Below are 17,296 nucleotides of genomic sequence, written 5' to 3' on the forward strand. Positions count from 1 at the left end.
CAAAGGCAAGAATTGTGTATTATGTATGCACTGTATCAGTTGAGGAAAGGCAAAGGCATGACTTCTGCAGGGTCCCTGCATTCATGTTTCTCTGACCTGGCTTTACTGCTCTCTCCTAACTCCTCCTAGTGAGTCCATTGTTCACAGTTTGCCCTGTGGTCCATTTCTTTCAGTGATCTAGAAAGTCAAACTTTTTTTTCTGCCCCCTCCTCACCAGAAAGTGTCTAATGATGAACCTGATTGTAAATGATTGTCTTCATTGTCTAATGATGAACCTGATTGTAAACCCAAATCCCTGCTGAGACGAAACTTGTAAGGGTTGTGAAACCTTTTCAACCCACAACCCCATGGACTGGACACATGCTGCCCTATTTAGGAATCTTAAAAGGAAAAGTTGAGAAGTTTTCAGCTGTTTAGTAAATGAGAATTGAGCCCCCACTTGGGGGCCACATGGCCCATTATGTCTGAGCAGGTTTCACTGTGTTCACAGACACCAGCTCCGTCCGCAGTTTACAGACAGGTGTAGGAGAGCTGCACGGGGAGACCAGGTTCTGGCATGGAAAGGACTACTGCAATTTTGTCTTCAAAGATTGGGTTCAACTTGATAAACCTTTTGCTGGTGAGTACCATGGTAGTGAGTAGCTACTTATAATTTGTCCCTTGTCAGCATCTCAAGAAATACACATGTTCATGATCTGTCATTTCCTTTGATTTGTTCTGAATATTTGGTAAATCTTTGGAGACTATGACTTGGGACTTTCCCTTGTAGATATATTTTAAAAAAGGAACATAAGGCAGAACTGACTTGTCTGAAACTTCCAGGTCTCCTGCAGGCATATTTGGTGGGGGTGGGGTCATAGTTTATTATTTTCTATGAGATGATATCCTTCCTTTAATCATCTTTTTCTGGTTATCACCTTCATCTTCCCACATTAGAATAACACATTTTCAGATGATCATTTTGCTTATATGTCTAAGAAGACATAGAGACGGCCCAGCATAGGTAACCTGGTATTGTTTCACCAGGATGCAAAAGAAAAATGTAATATCAAGTAAACAACATTGGATAATTGTTCTAACTCATGTCCATCTTGTCTAATGATTACCTGTTACTAAGTGAATGAAACATATTTGTGGAAGGTGCACGGGAAACTGTGTTCCTTAATGTGAGATGTGTGCTTCTGTTAGTTATAAAGGAATTGTTCCACCTGAACCAAAAAGGTACACATGGTGGCCATTAACCATTTCCTTTTACGTAACATCATTGGACGAGACTGGGGCTAGATGACTGCTGTCCTGGCACACAAGTCAGTGACAGTGCTTGCCTGCTGCACCTGGGCAGATTTCATTGACAGGTACACCACTCCCCGGATGCCCTGGCACGACATTGCCTCTGCAGTCCATGGGAAGGCGGCTCGTGACGTGGCGCGTCACTTCATTCAACGCTGGAATTTCACGAAGGTATGTGAATGGTTTTGTTGTGATTCAGTCCACTTGATGAGAGACAGGCCTGGTGGAGGAGAAACCTAGAGGGTTGGCAAGAAGGGGCTGCCAGAGTCCCAGCTGTGCCACCATCCACAGTTGGGTGCTTGGTTAAGAATGCCGGGGCCTCTGGACAAAAGACAAAATTACACCACTGACAATTTAGAGCACAAAGGTTGAACGCCACCATCAGGACCTATAATTCTAACTCCTTTTAATATCTGCTACACTAAGTGTTGATTAGGTGTGTTTGGCCTGGACCCATAGTCCTGTAGAAGGTTGTGGCGTTTCCGATGGAGAGTCTTGCTTAGGTGAGATGAGAGAGTTGGGACTTTAAAGCCCTTCAGCCCTAGCCTACATGGCATTCCTGTTAGCATAGGCTTCTGAGGGGGTTGCAGGCGAAGTGAGTTATATGACAAGGATGGGGCCATTTTTTCCCCACCAGATTGTGTCTTCTTTAGTTTGCCTTCATTACTTGTAAGAACTTGACCTAACTTTCTAAGTTAAGTAACTATCATACATTGTTTTCTTTAAATAGTGGTGAGGCAGTAATCTCCCCAACAATTTGTGAAAAAAGATTCAGCTTTATCAACAACAGTGTCTGATCTAATTGTTTGCCTATATAACATTATACAAATTTAGTGGGAGCTCTTGGAATTAATGGGTATATTTTTAACAATAATTTAAGAGGGATGAATTAATAAATAAAGCAGTATTATTTGTAGCCTACTGGCCTGACAAAGAAAAAAAAAACATTTCTAGTACTTGAGTTTGGGTTTGGGATTTTTAGTGCTTATTCTGCTCCTTGGACATCAAGAAGCTTTTTAAATCGGGACTAAAAGGACAATGGTGTAATAAAGGAGAGGACTAGACTTTTTTATGGTGAAATGAATGTATTATATATATATTGATTTTCAGTGGTGCACTCTTGAAAATTATATAATGCTATAGTGCATTGTTACTTCCCTTGGAAAAAAAGGCCTTTGAAAAAGCATCCAACTCTTGACTCAGAACATCTATTTCAGATGTTTAAGCTTAAGAAGCAATAATAAATAAGATAATGTATTTTGATATTGTTTCTAGTAATTCAAACAAAGAGAGAGTGGAAATGTTCATTAGTAGGATGTTATTAAATCATGACTGTTCCATAGCATATTGCCATGAAATTATTAAAAATGGTATATAGTGCTATATTGCTATAGCAAGATATCTACAAAATAGTAAAAAAAAAAAACAGTTTACAAACACTATTCTCATATTTGCAGTTATATACCTCTAAGACCAAAGATTTTTTAAAACATTCTTTACAAATATAAGGAACTACATGGTCACTGAAAAAGAGAAAAGAAGGAAATGTAGGAACTAGAAAACAAAAATAAATAATTCACAGCCTCTGACATTATTGTTTTTCTCTTTCAAATGAATAAACCTGGATTTTTTTTAATAATCACAAAATAGGGAAGAATGAAACTTTTTTTTCATTTGAATCTTCTTTTACTGTTTTTCTTTATTTTAGATTATGAAATCAAAATATCGGTCCCTTTCTTATCCTTTTCTCCTTCCAAAATCTCAAGCAACAGCCCACGAATTGAAATACCAAGTACCTGGGTCTGTCCATGCTAACGTACAGGTAAGTTTGATTGTTCTTTTTCTCAAAGTTTCACTGGGTGAAATTACTCTTGTTGCACTAAGTGCCATTCATACTGGCCTTGTCAGTAAAACAACTCCAGAACAAATCTGAATCAACCTTTTAAAATGTTGTATTATATTTCCTATTTAAAATGTATTCAATTCACTCTTTCTAAAATTTCTTAATAAACATAATAAATTCATGTACTTAAAGAAATGCCAGTCAAGAAGAGGCTTGTCCTGTATTCCCTCTCAAGTGACCCTAGCAAGTGATACCCAATAAGCCTAGAACTGATACTGGTTAAGCACCAGACAGGTGGCTGAAACTTAGCATCTAGGAAACTAGTTATAATTCAATCTAATTTTTGTTTCTAGTTAACCAAATGCCTTTTAGAGGCTCTTTCAGTAGAATAAAGAATTTGCTTAATACAGTCAGAGAATTTTACCATATCCAGTCCAACCCTTTGAAATTACAAATCAGAAAATTCAGACCCTCTGGAGTTATGAGACTTTCCAGTAACTTGCTTGTTATTGACAAAGGTGGAGCATGAAATCCTAATCTAGTTCATTGTTACTCAATCTGCTCCCTCTACCAATTCCAGCTCAAATATCTTGAGGTCATACAGTGACAGAACTAGGATAACCACCTTCACCATTGCCCTTGATTCAAAGTTATCACTGTCAGGATCAAAAGCATTGCTTAAACAGAGATCCAGCATTCTGCTACTGCAATCACAAATCAGGCTTTATATCATTTGGACATGGAGTCTAGTGAATAAGTTCATATAAATGAAATGCCTAAATCAGGTGCTTTGTACTATGGGCAAGTAGAGGTATGTGTATATAAGAAATAAAAAGATATTCCAGACCACAAATCAATAATAGAACAATCAAAAAGATAAACCATTTGAGAGAAATCCCTGTAGGAAACACTTAATCATCCCAGGCTAAAGGAGACAACTAATTTAAACTTAGAGGCACAGATAGATATGCATTCCTATATAAGTTAATGAATATTTTATGAACCTATTTAATTGTATTCTACTTGGAAGGGAAAATTACCCGTGCTGTAAGATAAAATAGGAACCTTGATATTAAAAAGAGAGAGAGAGAATTTAAGATTTGAGATGGCATTAAATTGATTCAGTGATCATCTTATCAAAGTTAGCAAATGTTCATTAAGCATCTGTTGGAAATGCTTTGTAGGGAATTGTGTGTATTTATGATCAGCAAAGGATCTTTTATCCCAGGTTGCATATGCATATATATATGTGTGTGTGTGTGTGTGTGTGTGTGTGTGTGTGTGTGTGTGTGTGTGTCTTCTGATGCCTTTTGGTAAAACCTTGTTTTGCATATTCCATCCTGCTGCCCTAGTGTGATAGATACTTTGCATAACCACTGCACGAAATACGAAATGCCTCTCGAGAGGCATTTTCTCTGCATTAGTAGATGCTGTGTTAAGAGTGGGACCAGATCACTGATGTCCTCTGATAGTCTCATGGCTTTATCCCTATTGGGCCCAGGAAGTCTGGACTCAGAAATCTGCAAAACCAACTAATTTAAAAGGAAATTTACCAAGATGCACTCCTTCATGAATTATTTATTCAGTCAACATCTGTTAAGTGCCATTTGTTTGCACAGTGAAGTTACCAGCACACACTTAGATGCTGAGGGGGCCACTGAAAAGGAGTTCTCTGCCTCTGGGAACTTAATTAGCTGGAAGAGAGAAAACTGCAATATTAAAAGAATTCAGTTAACAGTGCAAGGAATGGTCTAGGACTAAATGCCAGTATGAAAGTGTGGGCCACACGCCATGAGGGTTTGAATAACGAGAAGGACAGGACTGAATGTCCTAAGGAACAGCCTGCCTGCCAAAAGATGGGAGAACCAATGGTAGCAAGTCATCTGCTCTTAATTGATGATTGATGAAGTTTAGATGCAGAAGGTGTGCCCCGGTGTGTTCACTTGCTTAATTTCAAACTGATCCTAGAGACATTAGTGGCCTTTGGAACTTTATCTTGCATTCGAGGAAAAGCTTGATATATGAATTTTTTATGAAGATTAACTAAATCAGAGCTTCCCACCTGCGGTTTACCTGCTAATAGCTATTCCACTAAAATGATTTCCATGGACAAATAAGTTTTTGCAGATTTTTTTAAAATACAGAACTTTTTAAGTGCCTTTTTTATTCTGGTGTGTACCATGAATGAATGTGATGCTGCAAGCATTTCCCAAGCTTCATTGACTGAGGAGCTCTCATTTTGTTGCACATCTGTTTCTGTTTCATTCCCCACACGCTTTGGGACTGAAATTTTTTACATATGAAGAACTTACTAGACTAGAAAGAGAATGAAGGCAAAGCAACAAGTACAGAGGCTGTCACAGTAACTTAACATGTACTAATTTTGTATTTGCAAATCAGTATTCTTTTTCTTAAAGAAAACTCTTTTCCACTGCAAATTTAAAAGTGTTAGACCTCATAGAACCTGGATCCCTCCTGGTTGTCCACAGATAATTTTCAGAACTACCAAAATAACTCCAGTTGTGAAGATAATGGGTCCAACCCAGCAGGGTATCATTTTGAAGACAGGAAAGTTTGAGATGACCAGAAACTGACATAGTTCCCTGATCCGTTTCTCCTTTTGGGTTACATTCTGAGCACAATATTGTTTCACTTCACATTACTTGCTGGCTCTAAACATTGTTTATCTTGTTCTAGACATGGTTGTTTTCTAACCATGAACATAGCATGCTTAGCTGGTGGAAGCAATAATCTAATCCAATCCCTGCTATTCCAGAGAATCCAGAAGGGAGCAGGAGATAGACACTTGGCTGTGTGTGGTCTACTTAATTTTTGGAGCTTAAGTTGTCAAACACTGGTCTCGGTTTCCCTCAGAGTTTGAGGAAAAGGAAAGTGGTTTCATTTGTCGACAGATGAGGAGGGCAGCAGACTCGTGTCTGAAAGACTACCATCCTGCTCTTTGGCAGAGGCCAGGGATATTTATACAAAGGAGTAAAAAGGGTTGATGGTTGAGGGTCAGCCTGTCTTTTAGATGCAGGCATCTGGAGATTTCTAGGGAGATTCAGGTGGGGGGCAGCTTGATTTGACATCTGGTGTTATTATCTTCTTAGGAATGTTCTTTCTTTTCCTTAGAATGTAAGATGAAAGGTTGTCAAACAGGACAAGGTTGTTAAACAAGGAGGGTAAATAAAAGAAATAGGAATGCTTATCTTGGTGGGGCAGGAAGAGAGACACCTCCTTTTATCACTAGATCATTTAGGGTCATATTTTTTTAAAACTTTCACTTTCTTCGCTGTTGCATAGCAATAGCCAAATGGCTGTTACACACTCTTGGTTGAAGAATTTATTAATATTCATCCTTAGGTTTATTGTTTTTAACATAGTTTATTGTTCATTATTTAATATAGAGACAACAAGTTTAATGAATTATAAAGGAGTAGTATAATGTAGTTAACAGAAGAGTATAATGTAGTTAACAGAAGAGGCAGATTTTAGGGCCCAACTTTGTGTTCAATTTCCAGCTTTGCTACATATTAGTTGTGTAACCTTGGAGAAATTGTTTCACCTCTCTGCATGCATTTCCTTCATCTATAAGCAAGGATCATAGTAGTACCTGTCTCATATATGATGGTTAAATAAGCCAACCCATGCCAAGCACTCAGGAAATTGCACTAGTTTGAATTATTAGCTACAAGCATTCCGCGTTCTTTAGTGTTTTTTATAAGTTTATAACAAAGAAGTTGACATTTCTCTGTCACTAAGCTAGCTCTCCATCCAAAATCTTTATACTATATATTTATTGAAAGGGAAAGAAAGAGCATTTGACGAAATAAGTAATGGATACAATTCATATTCTTTTATCTGTAGAAGGGAATACAGCTATTTAATTTTTAATACAATGGGCCTCCCCGGTGGCACAGCAGGTTGAGTGCTGCGCTGAGAACCTGTCCACAACCTCTTCAGCATGGGTTCGATTCCCAGCCGGCCTGGGAGAAACCCACATAGTGCAGCAGACCTCTCCTGCCTCGCCCGCTGCTCCCCTCAGCAGTGTCTTCTGTCCATGTGCCTGTTCTGCTCCCTACTATCTCTGGTGAATTCTCTCACCCTCCTGCACCTCTGACCTGTACCTCAGTTCTTGTATAAGTAAATCTTTAAAAAAAAATAATATTGGGTCCAGTCACCCATGGGCACCTACGGGTGGTAATTCCATGCCTGCCATGATGCACAGCTGTAGCAAAAGGGTGACGCAGCCCACAAGGTGCCCAGTGCTGTGGCAGGCATGAAAGGTGCTCCCCCACCAGCATGAAGTTCTGCTGCTAAAAATGTCATCTAGACCTGAGAGCTAACTTCAGCAGCTTCCACTGACTCTTGTAAAATAATCTTGGGTGTTTCCCTTAGTGCTGGGCATTCTCAGAAGCCTGCCAAGAGCTCAGTGAAAACATAGCAGGAGAAAGGGGTTGGAGGAAACTTGGTTCTGAAACTGCTTATACACAGAGTATATAAACAACTTGTGTTCTCCCAAAAATGATTAACTAGATTGTAAATGCTTTCATTAGCACTTCAGATACATAACCAAGACATGTCTAGTAAAGTAAAAGAAAATGCCTGATGCCAAAGCGATGCCATAAGCGATCACTACATGGAAATAAACCTTTTTCTTAAGTTAGGCAGCTGATGTTTCATAGTATAGCCAGAGACATTAGCCATTAACTAGAGCTTTTCTCTTAAATGGGGAAATTGGATTTATAGAAATTGAACTGTATCTGCCTCTTTCGAACACACTTATTCAGATTTTTCTCAAAAAGTATTTTTTTCAGCCAGGAAAATTAAAATTTACTAACCCTTTTTTTAAAAGTTAGTACAAAATTATAGCAAAAAAAAAAAAGAAGATGAAGGGCCTCTCCTGGTGCCTCAGGCGGTTGAGCACAGCACTGTGAAACTGTCCCCAGCCTCTGCAGCATCAGTTCGATCCTGGCTGGCCAGCTAGGGTCCCACATGGCGCAGCAGACCTCTCCTGTCGTGCCCGCTGCTCCCCTCAGCAGTGTATTTCGTCAGTCTGCCTGTTCTGTTCCCTACTTGTCTCTGGTGAATCCTCTCACCCCCTGCACCTCTGGTCTTTACCCCAGTTTTCATAAATAAATAAATCTTTAGAAAACAATGGTCTCATCAGGCTTATATCCCTGAAAAGGATATAAGACAAGGCAGGAGCCATCTTGATTCATTCAGGAGATGATTTCTCTTTCTCCTGCCCTTCCCTGTTAACCTCAGGGGAGAGTATGTGTCTGCTAGTTTTAATAAGTGTTTTTGCTTTGTCAAATCATTTTCTCTGTAAATACCCAATATTTTTCTTTGTCATTCTAACTTGCTTAACCACACATGGTTCCCTTGAACTCCTTCCATTTTGCAGGAAGTGGTAACATTTTGCCTTTCTTTCTGGCTGAATAATACTCTGGAATGTGGATATGCCACATCTTGTTGATCCACTCCTCTATCAGTGAGCACTTAAGTTGTTTCCATGTCCTCACTATTTCAAACAATGCTTTAATAAACATTATAGAGCATATAATTTTTTAATTTGATGGTTCATGTTCTTTGCTAGATTATTGGGTCACTCTATTTCCTTTTTTAGCTCTTTAAGGTAAAATCCTATCACTTTACAAAGTGGTTGCATCAGTTTACATTCCCACCAACAATGCATTAGGGTTCCTCTTTCTTTGCATTCTCCCCAGCTTTTGTTTTATGACATCTTTTTAATATATGCCATTTTCATGGGTATAAGTTGGTATCTTATGTTGGATTTGACTAGCATCTCCATTCTCAAAATCCCTAAAGAACATTTTTCCATGTAACTATTTGCCTTGTCCATATCCTCTGGTGAATTATCTGTTCAGATATGTTCCCCATTTATCAATTACTTTTTATTGCTAACTAGAATTGATGTATTTTATATATTAACTCCTTGTCTGTTATGAATATTTTCTCCCATTAATTATGACATCTTTTTTTTAAAATTTATTCGTGCATACAAGAACTGGGGTACAGGCCTAGAGGTGTGGGGGGAGGTGAAAGGACCCACCAGAGACAGGGTGGGGAACAAAACAGGCAGATAGACTGAAATACACTGCTGAGGGGAGCAGCGGACGAGTCAGGAGAGGTCTGCTAAACCATGTAGGCAGCTCCCTGGCCTGGCACTGAACTTGCATGGCTGCAAATAGCTTCATAGGTTGAGTCTTAACCCCTTGAGCCACCAGAGAGGCCCTAGTTATGACATCTTTTTAATCTACCTATATTTTCTTTATCTCTGTAAAAGCTTTTTTGAGATAATCCAAACTGTTTCTGATTGCTTTTATTTCTCTTGCTGTAGGAGCCAAGTGCCCATAAACATTTTTATCACATATGTCATGGAATTCACCACCATGGTTGTCTTCTACATATTTAATTTTTTGAAGGTCATCTAAGTCTTTATCTTGACTTGAATTTATCTTGAATTTATTGTTGTGCATTAAGTTAAAAAGTGGGCCAACTTCATTGTTTTTCTTGTGACTTTCCAGTTTCCACCACCATTTTTTAAAAAGATTTCCTTTCTTTTTGTGTTGTTGTGACTTCTTTACCATGAATTAACTATTGATATACACATGGGTTTATGAACTTTCAACTCTGTTCCATGGATCCTTGCATCTAATTATTTTAAAGATTTATTTTTATTTATTTATGCATATAAGAACAGAGGTGCAGGGGGTAAGAAGATTAACCAGAGAGAGTGGGGAGCAGAACTGGCAGATCTACTGAACTACACTGCTGAGGGGAGCAGTGGATGAGACAGGAGAGGTCTGCTGCGCCATGTGGGTTAACTCCCTAGCCTGGGGATCTAAATCAGGCCAGGTCCCAGTGGCGGCTGATAGCTTGATAGCACTGAGGCATTAACCCCTATGGCACCAGGGAGCCCCCACCTCCAGCATGTGTCTATTTTTATGTCAATACCATATAGTTTTAAAGTATAGTTTAAGTCAGTTGATGTGATGCCTTCCATTCACTCTTTTTTTCTTAGAATTACTTTCACTATTTGAGATCTTTTATGATCCTATATAAATATTTTGTATATTTTTGTATGAATATTATTAAATTTGAAATAAACTTAATTCAAACCTCCTATGATGACCTGATCAGGAAACTTGTAAAAGTCTTCAAGTCAGGAAAAGCTGCATCCAACCTATTGTCAGAGTTTTAAAGGTCACACAGTACTTTCTTCTCCCTAGAAGGTCTTAATTATCTTGATTGACAGAGTCCTGCATTCAGTTATTATAACTGTTTTGTCAGTTGGCCTGAAAGCAGCAACAATAGCAGAGTTGATTTTTAAAATTGCATAAAGACAACACACATAGAAGAAAGTGTCTGCTTTTTAGATTTTGATACTAGAGGGCATGCTGCCTATAACCACCACCTTATAGTGCAGAAAGCACTGGATGCAATGAGAATGTAATCATATTGAATTAGATGCATTAGGAGTTAGAAACAAGAAGTTAGAAATCTTGTGTGAATTCTCTATGTATCTATTCTCTAGGGATCCTGTGCTACTCTTGTTATGAAACTGAAGTACATATAGAAAAAAAATCCTTTCATTATGCAAAACTTTACACTTGTGAAAACAATTCAGATTGTTTCATCTAAGTATAATTTTTTTCTGCAGGTATCATCCAAAATTCCCCACAGACAAGACTTTCATCCTCATTAGGAATTGACTTTAGCCTAACCATCTGGGACTCTTCTATTAAATTTCTGCCAGGGTTTTACATCTGGTTAGCTCCACTCTCTAGAGCACATTCTCTACATTAAATGTTATTGAAACTGATTTCTACTCCATACAGATGTTTTTGCAACAGCAATTAAAGTTTTTCTTCCATAAGTTGGATCCTCTTAAGAAAATTATTGCAGTGATTCACTCTGTACATGATTGCTTTCTGCACTTGTATTCTTTTAATTTATTTTACTCTCCCAACCATGGTGTCTCTCCTCTTCATCTTCCCCAATAAAACAACACATTATTGAAAATAAATTAATTAATTGTGTAGCTTAGAGAAGAAAAATCATTCCTTAGGCAATCATTGCTGAAAAGTCCTACCAATTTGAGGGAAATAATTCCACTGGTGTTATGTCTTTGTTCTCTTTGCCTATTAAAAAGTCAAAAAAAAGAAAGAAAGAAAAAGAAAAGGGGAAAATTATGAGCAAATGTGAATGATGTCCAAATTGTACTGCTGGAAAATTTTTTTCTTACACTGAAGAAATAATGTCCAAATGACATCCCAAAGGATGTAAAGTAAAAACCAATCTAAATTTCAAAGGAAAGCAAAATGTGTTATATTGTGATAGATTAGAGTAGATAGGTAAGGGTGAAATAATACCACTAAATTTATTTCTAATGACCAGGTCTTCATGCAGTAACAGTTCTGTGCTTGTTCCGTGCCCTTGGCTGGCTAAGTCTTATTAATGGGGAGTGCCCATCACAGTATTAAACTTTTTTGGGTTCTCATTTATTATCCATGCCTATAAATTACACATGTTGCAACCCTCTTTACAGATGAGGAAACTAAGCCTTATAAAGATTTTTTTAAAAAAGCATAGCACCAGTTAAAATGGCATATATTAAAAAAAAGCAACCATAAGTGCTGGTGAGCTTGTCAAGAAATAGTAACCCCAATACATCCTTTGTTGCAGTGTAAACTGATGTAGTCATTATGGAAAAAGGTCTGGACTACCTTAAAAACTAAAAATGAAAATATCATATGACTCAATAATCCCACTTTTGGGCACCTATCCAAAGAACAGGTAACTACCAACTCAAAAAATTATATGTTCTACATATATTTATAATTATATTTATATTATAAATTATATTTATATTATAATTACAATAGCTAAGACATGAAAACAACCTAAGTGCCCACTGATAGAGGATTGGATTAAGAATATATGATATATCTACATGAGGGACTACTATCAGCTATACGGAAAGACAAAATGTCACCATTTACAGCAAAATGGAAGGACCACAAGGGAATTATGTGTACTATATTAAATCAGAAAGATAAAGACAGAGAGTGATGGAAGTGAGGAATGAAGATCACCAACTATGCATAGACTTTACAATTTTCTTAATCCCCACTCAGACACAGCCTACCAAGAACCCCACTCTGCTTAACCACATGTACCTTTCCCTCCCCTGGAGAGGATAGGACTTCTCCATGTGCTCTGATAAGAGGACTTTTCTGGACATAAAGCCAGTGTGGGTAACCCTGGGGTATTTTGTTTGTTTATTCTTTGAGATGAATATGGATTAAAATTCTGTGATTTTATATAAAAAAGAAAGATAAAGACAAATATTGAACATTTCCATGTTTTTGAGTAAGACAAGGAATCATGGCAGATAAACTGACAAAGCAAAATAATGATAAATTAGTGGGCATAAATGAAACACAATTTCTGAGGTTAAGAGAGCAAGGGAAGGGAGAAAGAGTCAAAGGGGTATAAAGGATGGTGGTGGGAAAAAACAGCACACAGTGAGTTAGTGCTGGGGGTAAGGCTGGATTCTAAGCAGTCCTACTCAGTGCCTGAGGTTGTCACAGTAAGAGCACAGAGGCTGCGAGCGGGGATGATCACAATCACCAAGGCTGCCTTTTGAAATCATCTTCTGTTGCTATAGCCCCAAACCCATCCCCAAATCTCCTGTTTTCTCTTTCTTTTTTTTTTTTTTAAGATTTATTTATTTATTTATGTATGTATACATGCACGTACAGTCAGAAGCGCGGGAGGGTGAGAGAATTCACCAGAGCCAGAGCGGGGAGCAGAGCAGGCAGAAGGACAGAAGTACACTGCTGAGGGGAGCAGCGGGCGGCAGGAGAGGTCTGCGCGCCATGCGGGACTCTCCTCCGGTGGCCGGGGAGCAGCCGGGGATCGAACCGGTGCTGCAGAGGCCACGGGCAGCTTTGCAACCCAGTGCTCAACCGCTGCGCCACTGGGGAGGCCCCTGTTTTCTCTTTCTCACTTCCCCGAGTCCTCAACTATAGTTTTTTCTTCCACCTAGAACTTCTCAAGAGTAAAAGACTCTCTTTCAGCCTTAACTAACTTATCCCTGCTGTTCAGGCAAAAAGATCACCCTATTCAAACAGTTACACACTGTGATACAAATGGATGACAATCAACTATAGAAAAGTGGTTATTTAAAGAAATAATTTGAGGATAGGCAGCAGATTTTTGGACAAGGTCCATTTCTTGATACTGCTTGCCTACTGCTGCTCAATCCAGGATAAAGGATAAAGTCTAATCTGAGTACTTTCCTCTCTCCCAACCCATTTCCACTTGTGAGCTTCTATGTGGATGCCAGCTTCTGCTTAAGAGACATCTGAAAAGTGCTTTTGTTTCAGCAGGCTTTCTTCCATGTTTGGACTTGAGGGCTTAGGGAAATAAAAGGAAATTAAGATATATACCAAATAATAGGGAATAAAAGCAATCCTGAAAGCAAAAGAACTTGGAGTAAATACTAAGGCAGGTTTGAATGTGGTTCTTCAAGAATAGATTCCTTTATTTCAGTTTGGGTCGACGGTATGTAAGTGACTTGGGCTGTGGATAAGACAGGGTTATCTTTTAAGTTTGAAAAGTAGGGCATAACGAATGGCCAACAGGCATATGAAAAAATGTTCAACATCACTTATCATCAGGGAAATGCAAATCAAAACTACTATGAGATACCATCTTACACCAGTGAGAATGGCACATATTAAAAAAACTAGCAACAACAAATGTTGGCGAGGGTGTGGAGAAAAAGGAACTCTCCTGCACTGTTGGTGGGAGTGCAAACTGGTCCAACCACTATGGAGAGCTGTGTGGAGATTTCTGGGCCTACTAAACATAGAGCTTCCATATGATCCAGCAATTCCACTCCTAGGTATTTACCCAAAGGACACAGAAACATCAATTCCAAAGAACACCTGCACCCCTATGTTTATTGCAGCACTGTTTACAATAGCTAAGCTTTGGAAACAGCCCAAATGCCCAAAAATAGATGACTGGATCAAGAAGATGTGGTACATATATACCATGGAATATTACTCAGCATTCAAAAAAGATAAACACATGCAATTTGCAGCAACATGGATGGCGCTGGAAGGGATCATGCTCAGCGAAATAAGCCAAAAAGAAAAAGAAAAATACCGGATGGTCTCACTCATAGCAGGAATCTAGAAAACTTAAATAAGGGACCAGGAAAATGAATAACTATAAGAAAGTGAAAATCAAAATCAACCAAAAACTATGAGGGGGGCGGGGGTGGGAGGGGAGGGATTGAGGTCAGAATGGGGGGGCTGCAATTGTATGGGGAATATAAAAATAAAATTTATTATTTAAAAAAAAAAAAAGAAAATATCAAAATCAACAAATTACTATGAACAAGAGACACTCTATGGGGAGTGGGGGGCGGGGAAAGGAGGGCTTGGGGTAAAAAAAGAGGGTTGTAATTGTATGGGGAATATAAAATAAAATTTAAATTAAAAAAAAAAAAGAAAGTAGGGCATAATACAAAGGAAAATGACTAGTTCTAGCTACAATTTTGAGGCTAACACATGGAATCAGAAATATGCCCTTTTTTATAAACTTTAAAATTATATATTCAAACTTGAGGTTTGAAAATTGTGGGTTAGATTTGATTCTCAGTAAACTTGCAGCAGTTAGATAAGCCACATTTCTGCATGTCGTTTGAGGGGAGCATGAGGTTTTTCTTGGCTGCATTTGTTTAAAACAGAAATGCAAGGCAAGTCCTTCAGGTCAGCCAAGAAAAAGAAGAGAGTAAATCTTAAATTGAACACAAAAGGAAGTCAATCAAAATACATGACATATTTGACTGTTTACAAACTTTCAAAACCATAAAGTGTTTAAAGGGTTTTAGTTGGTTTGTGCATACCATCAGGGTTCAGTGGTCCCGGGGTAGAGGCAAGGCAAAGACAAATTCATATTTTCAATATGTAGGCAGATTTTTTAAATATTAGAGTAATAGTAAAAGAGAAATAATCCCAAGTATTATTTCCTGTATTACTTAAAAGACAGATTGACATTTAACCAAATATGGTGACTTTTTAAAGTTAAACGAGCTTTCATTGTGGAAAAACAATAGTGGTGTGGACTCCAACAAAGGGATAGATGATGCTCTGTGACCTCCCACATTCTGTGGCTTCATAGGATCAGGAAATTTCTCCTCCATTTTTCGCATATGCTTTCTCACAGGCTGATAACAATATGTTCTTTGTTTGGCTTTCAAATTCACTTATTTTAAACATTTAAATGCCTCTGTGAAGGGAAATAGTTACTGTTATTCTTCACAGAAAGGATGGCCAAACTATGACATTCATGCTTTCACCTTCGTGGCAGCCTTGGCCACCTTAGATTTCTTCCAGTATATCTTATTCCAAGAATCCCTTCTTCAACACATCTGTCCATGAAGCCACTTGAAGTCAAATAGACTTGACTTGTGAATTGAAACTTGCTTCAACCTCCTAATTTATATCTCATGTAGATGTGTTTTTAAACCTTTGGATAGAGCACATTTTGAGAGTGAGAAAGGAAAGAAAGTTCACAAAAAGTTTCTGGATTTGAGAAGTCTAAGAAGTTATAGCTTCTTAGGTGGTATATAAGCTTTCCATAACTTGTTACAGAGCTGGCCATCCCGTACGGTGAATATCAACTGTCTGCCACATATTATAGGTCTTTGTGTTTGTTATGCCATTTTATTCCTTCACAGTAGCTATGTGTATGAGTGTGTTTGGGGAAGGAGAGTGGGATTTCATTTATACTATATAGGTGAGAGCGCTAAGGCCTAGCCACTAGACCATAAGGGAGTTACAGAATTATACTGTGGGGCCTCCCTGGTGTCACAAGGGGTTAAGCACCACACTGTGAAGCAATCCACAGCTTCTGCAGCAGGAGTTCTATCCCCAGCCGGCCAGGGAGCAACCCACATGGCGAAGCAGACCTCTCCTGTCTCACCCGCTGCTCCCTTCAGCAATGTGTTTCAGTCAGTTGCCTGTTCTGCTCCCCGCTCTGTCTCTGGTGAATCCTCTCACCCCACAACACTGGCCTGTACCCCAGCTCTTGTATGCATAAATAAATAAATCTTAAAAAAAAAAAAAGAATTATACTATGAAGGAACCAGGGCCTTCGTGATATTAACATGACTTATTCAAGGAGAAATTGCTAATAAGTGCAAAACTATCACGTAGATCTCACGAGTTCCTATCTTTCTGCTGTACAATTCTATACAGTGTTTCCAGAGTTACATAGAATTAGATCTATATGAATGGTGTAAGAATCTTCTCAAGGGAGTCTATATTTTCAGGGCTATGCACCTTAACAACAAAATTCAACATAAATCTGAGTGAACTGAAAACTGAAACCTCTATTTCTCAACTTTTGTTATTTCTACTCATGAGCAATAATGCTTAGACATGATGTGAAATCAAAGTATTTTTCCAGTGTGGATCATATTTGTTGAAATTTTCCTTATGAGTTTTCTTTTGAGACATTTAAATATTTCTGCTAACAATAAAATGTTCCAGTTTTACTGCACGTACCTTATGAAATTAACTACTTTGAGGAAAGCTACTTTGTCATAAATACCTCATATTGAATAAAGAAATATTTTGAGAAAAATGCAAGCTATGGTTTTAGTAAGTACTACGTTTTGAATTTCTGTAGCTTTAGAGATGCAATTCTTTTTTTTTTTTAAGATTTATTTATTTATACAAGCACTGGGTACAGTCAGAAGCACGGAAGGGTGAGAGAATTCACCAGAGCTGAACAGGGAACAGAACAGGCAGAGTGACGAAATACACTGCTGAGGGGAGTAACGGGCATGGCAGGAGAGGTTGGTCTCGCCATGTGGGACCCTCACTGGCGGCCGGGGATCGAACCGGCGCTGCAGAGGCTGCGGGTAGCTTCACGGCCCAGCATTCAACCGCTGCGCCACCAGGGGAGGCCCTAGAGATGCAATTCTTAAGGTTATTGATTAGAGAAAGAGTTTTACCAAATCTTTCATATGTGGTTAAAAAAAAAACTATGTATCAGATCACTTTATGTAATCCTGTAATTATGGACCATTCTTTTCTTTTCAATTTCAGTTGA

General features: G+C 38.4%; 1 protein-coding gene across 1 annotated transcript; it reads left to right on the forward strand.

Moving 5' to 3' along the window:
* Window positions 1-451: 451 nt before the first annotated feature.
* LOC119233281 (phospholipase D1-like) lies at window positions 452-11,054 on the forward strand. The gene is made up of 4 exons (XM_037495530.2): window positions 452-619; window positions 1,343-1,461; window positions 2,999-3,112; window positions 10,821-11,054. Exons 2-4 carry the CDS (start codon window positions 1,372-1,374, stop codon window positions 10,863-10,865), a joined length of 249 nt encoding a protein of 82 aa, XP_037351427.1. The 5' UTR covers window positions 452-619; window positions 1,343-1,371; the 3' UTR covers window positions 10,866-11,054.
* Window positions 11,055-17,296: the final 6,242 nt, after the last annotated feature.

Source organism: Talpa occidentalis, unplaced genomic scaffold, assembly GCF_014898055.3.
Source record: "Talpa occidentalis isolate TD23 unplaced genomic scaffold, MPIMG_talOcc4v2.1 talOcc4.706, whole genome shotgun sequence".
Classification (NCBI taxonomy): Eukaryota; Metazoa; Chordata; class Mammalia; order Eulipotyphla; family Talpidae; genus Talpa; species Talpa occidentalis.

Coding starts and splice junctions, on each gene's coding strand:
- LOC119233281 (XM_037495530.2), top strand. CDS start 1,372: ATGCCCTGGCACGACATTGCCTCTGCAGTCCATGGGAAGGCGGCTCGT. Junction 1,462..2,998: donor AACGCTGGAATTTCACGAAG/GTATGTGAATGG, acceptor TCTTTATTTTAG/ATTATGAAATCAAAATATCG. Junction 3,113..10,820: donor CTGTCCATGCTAACGTACAG/GTAAGTTTGATT, acceptor TTTTTTCTGCAG/GTATCATCCAAAATTCCCCA.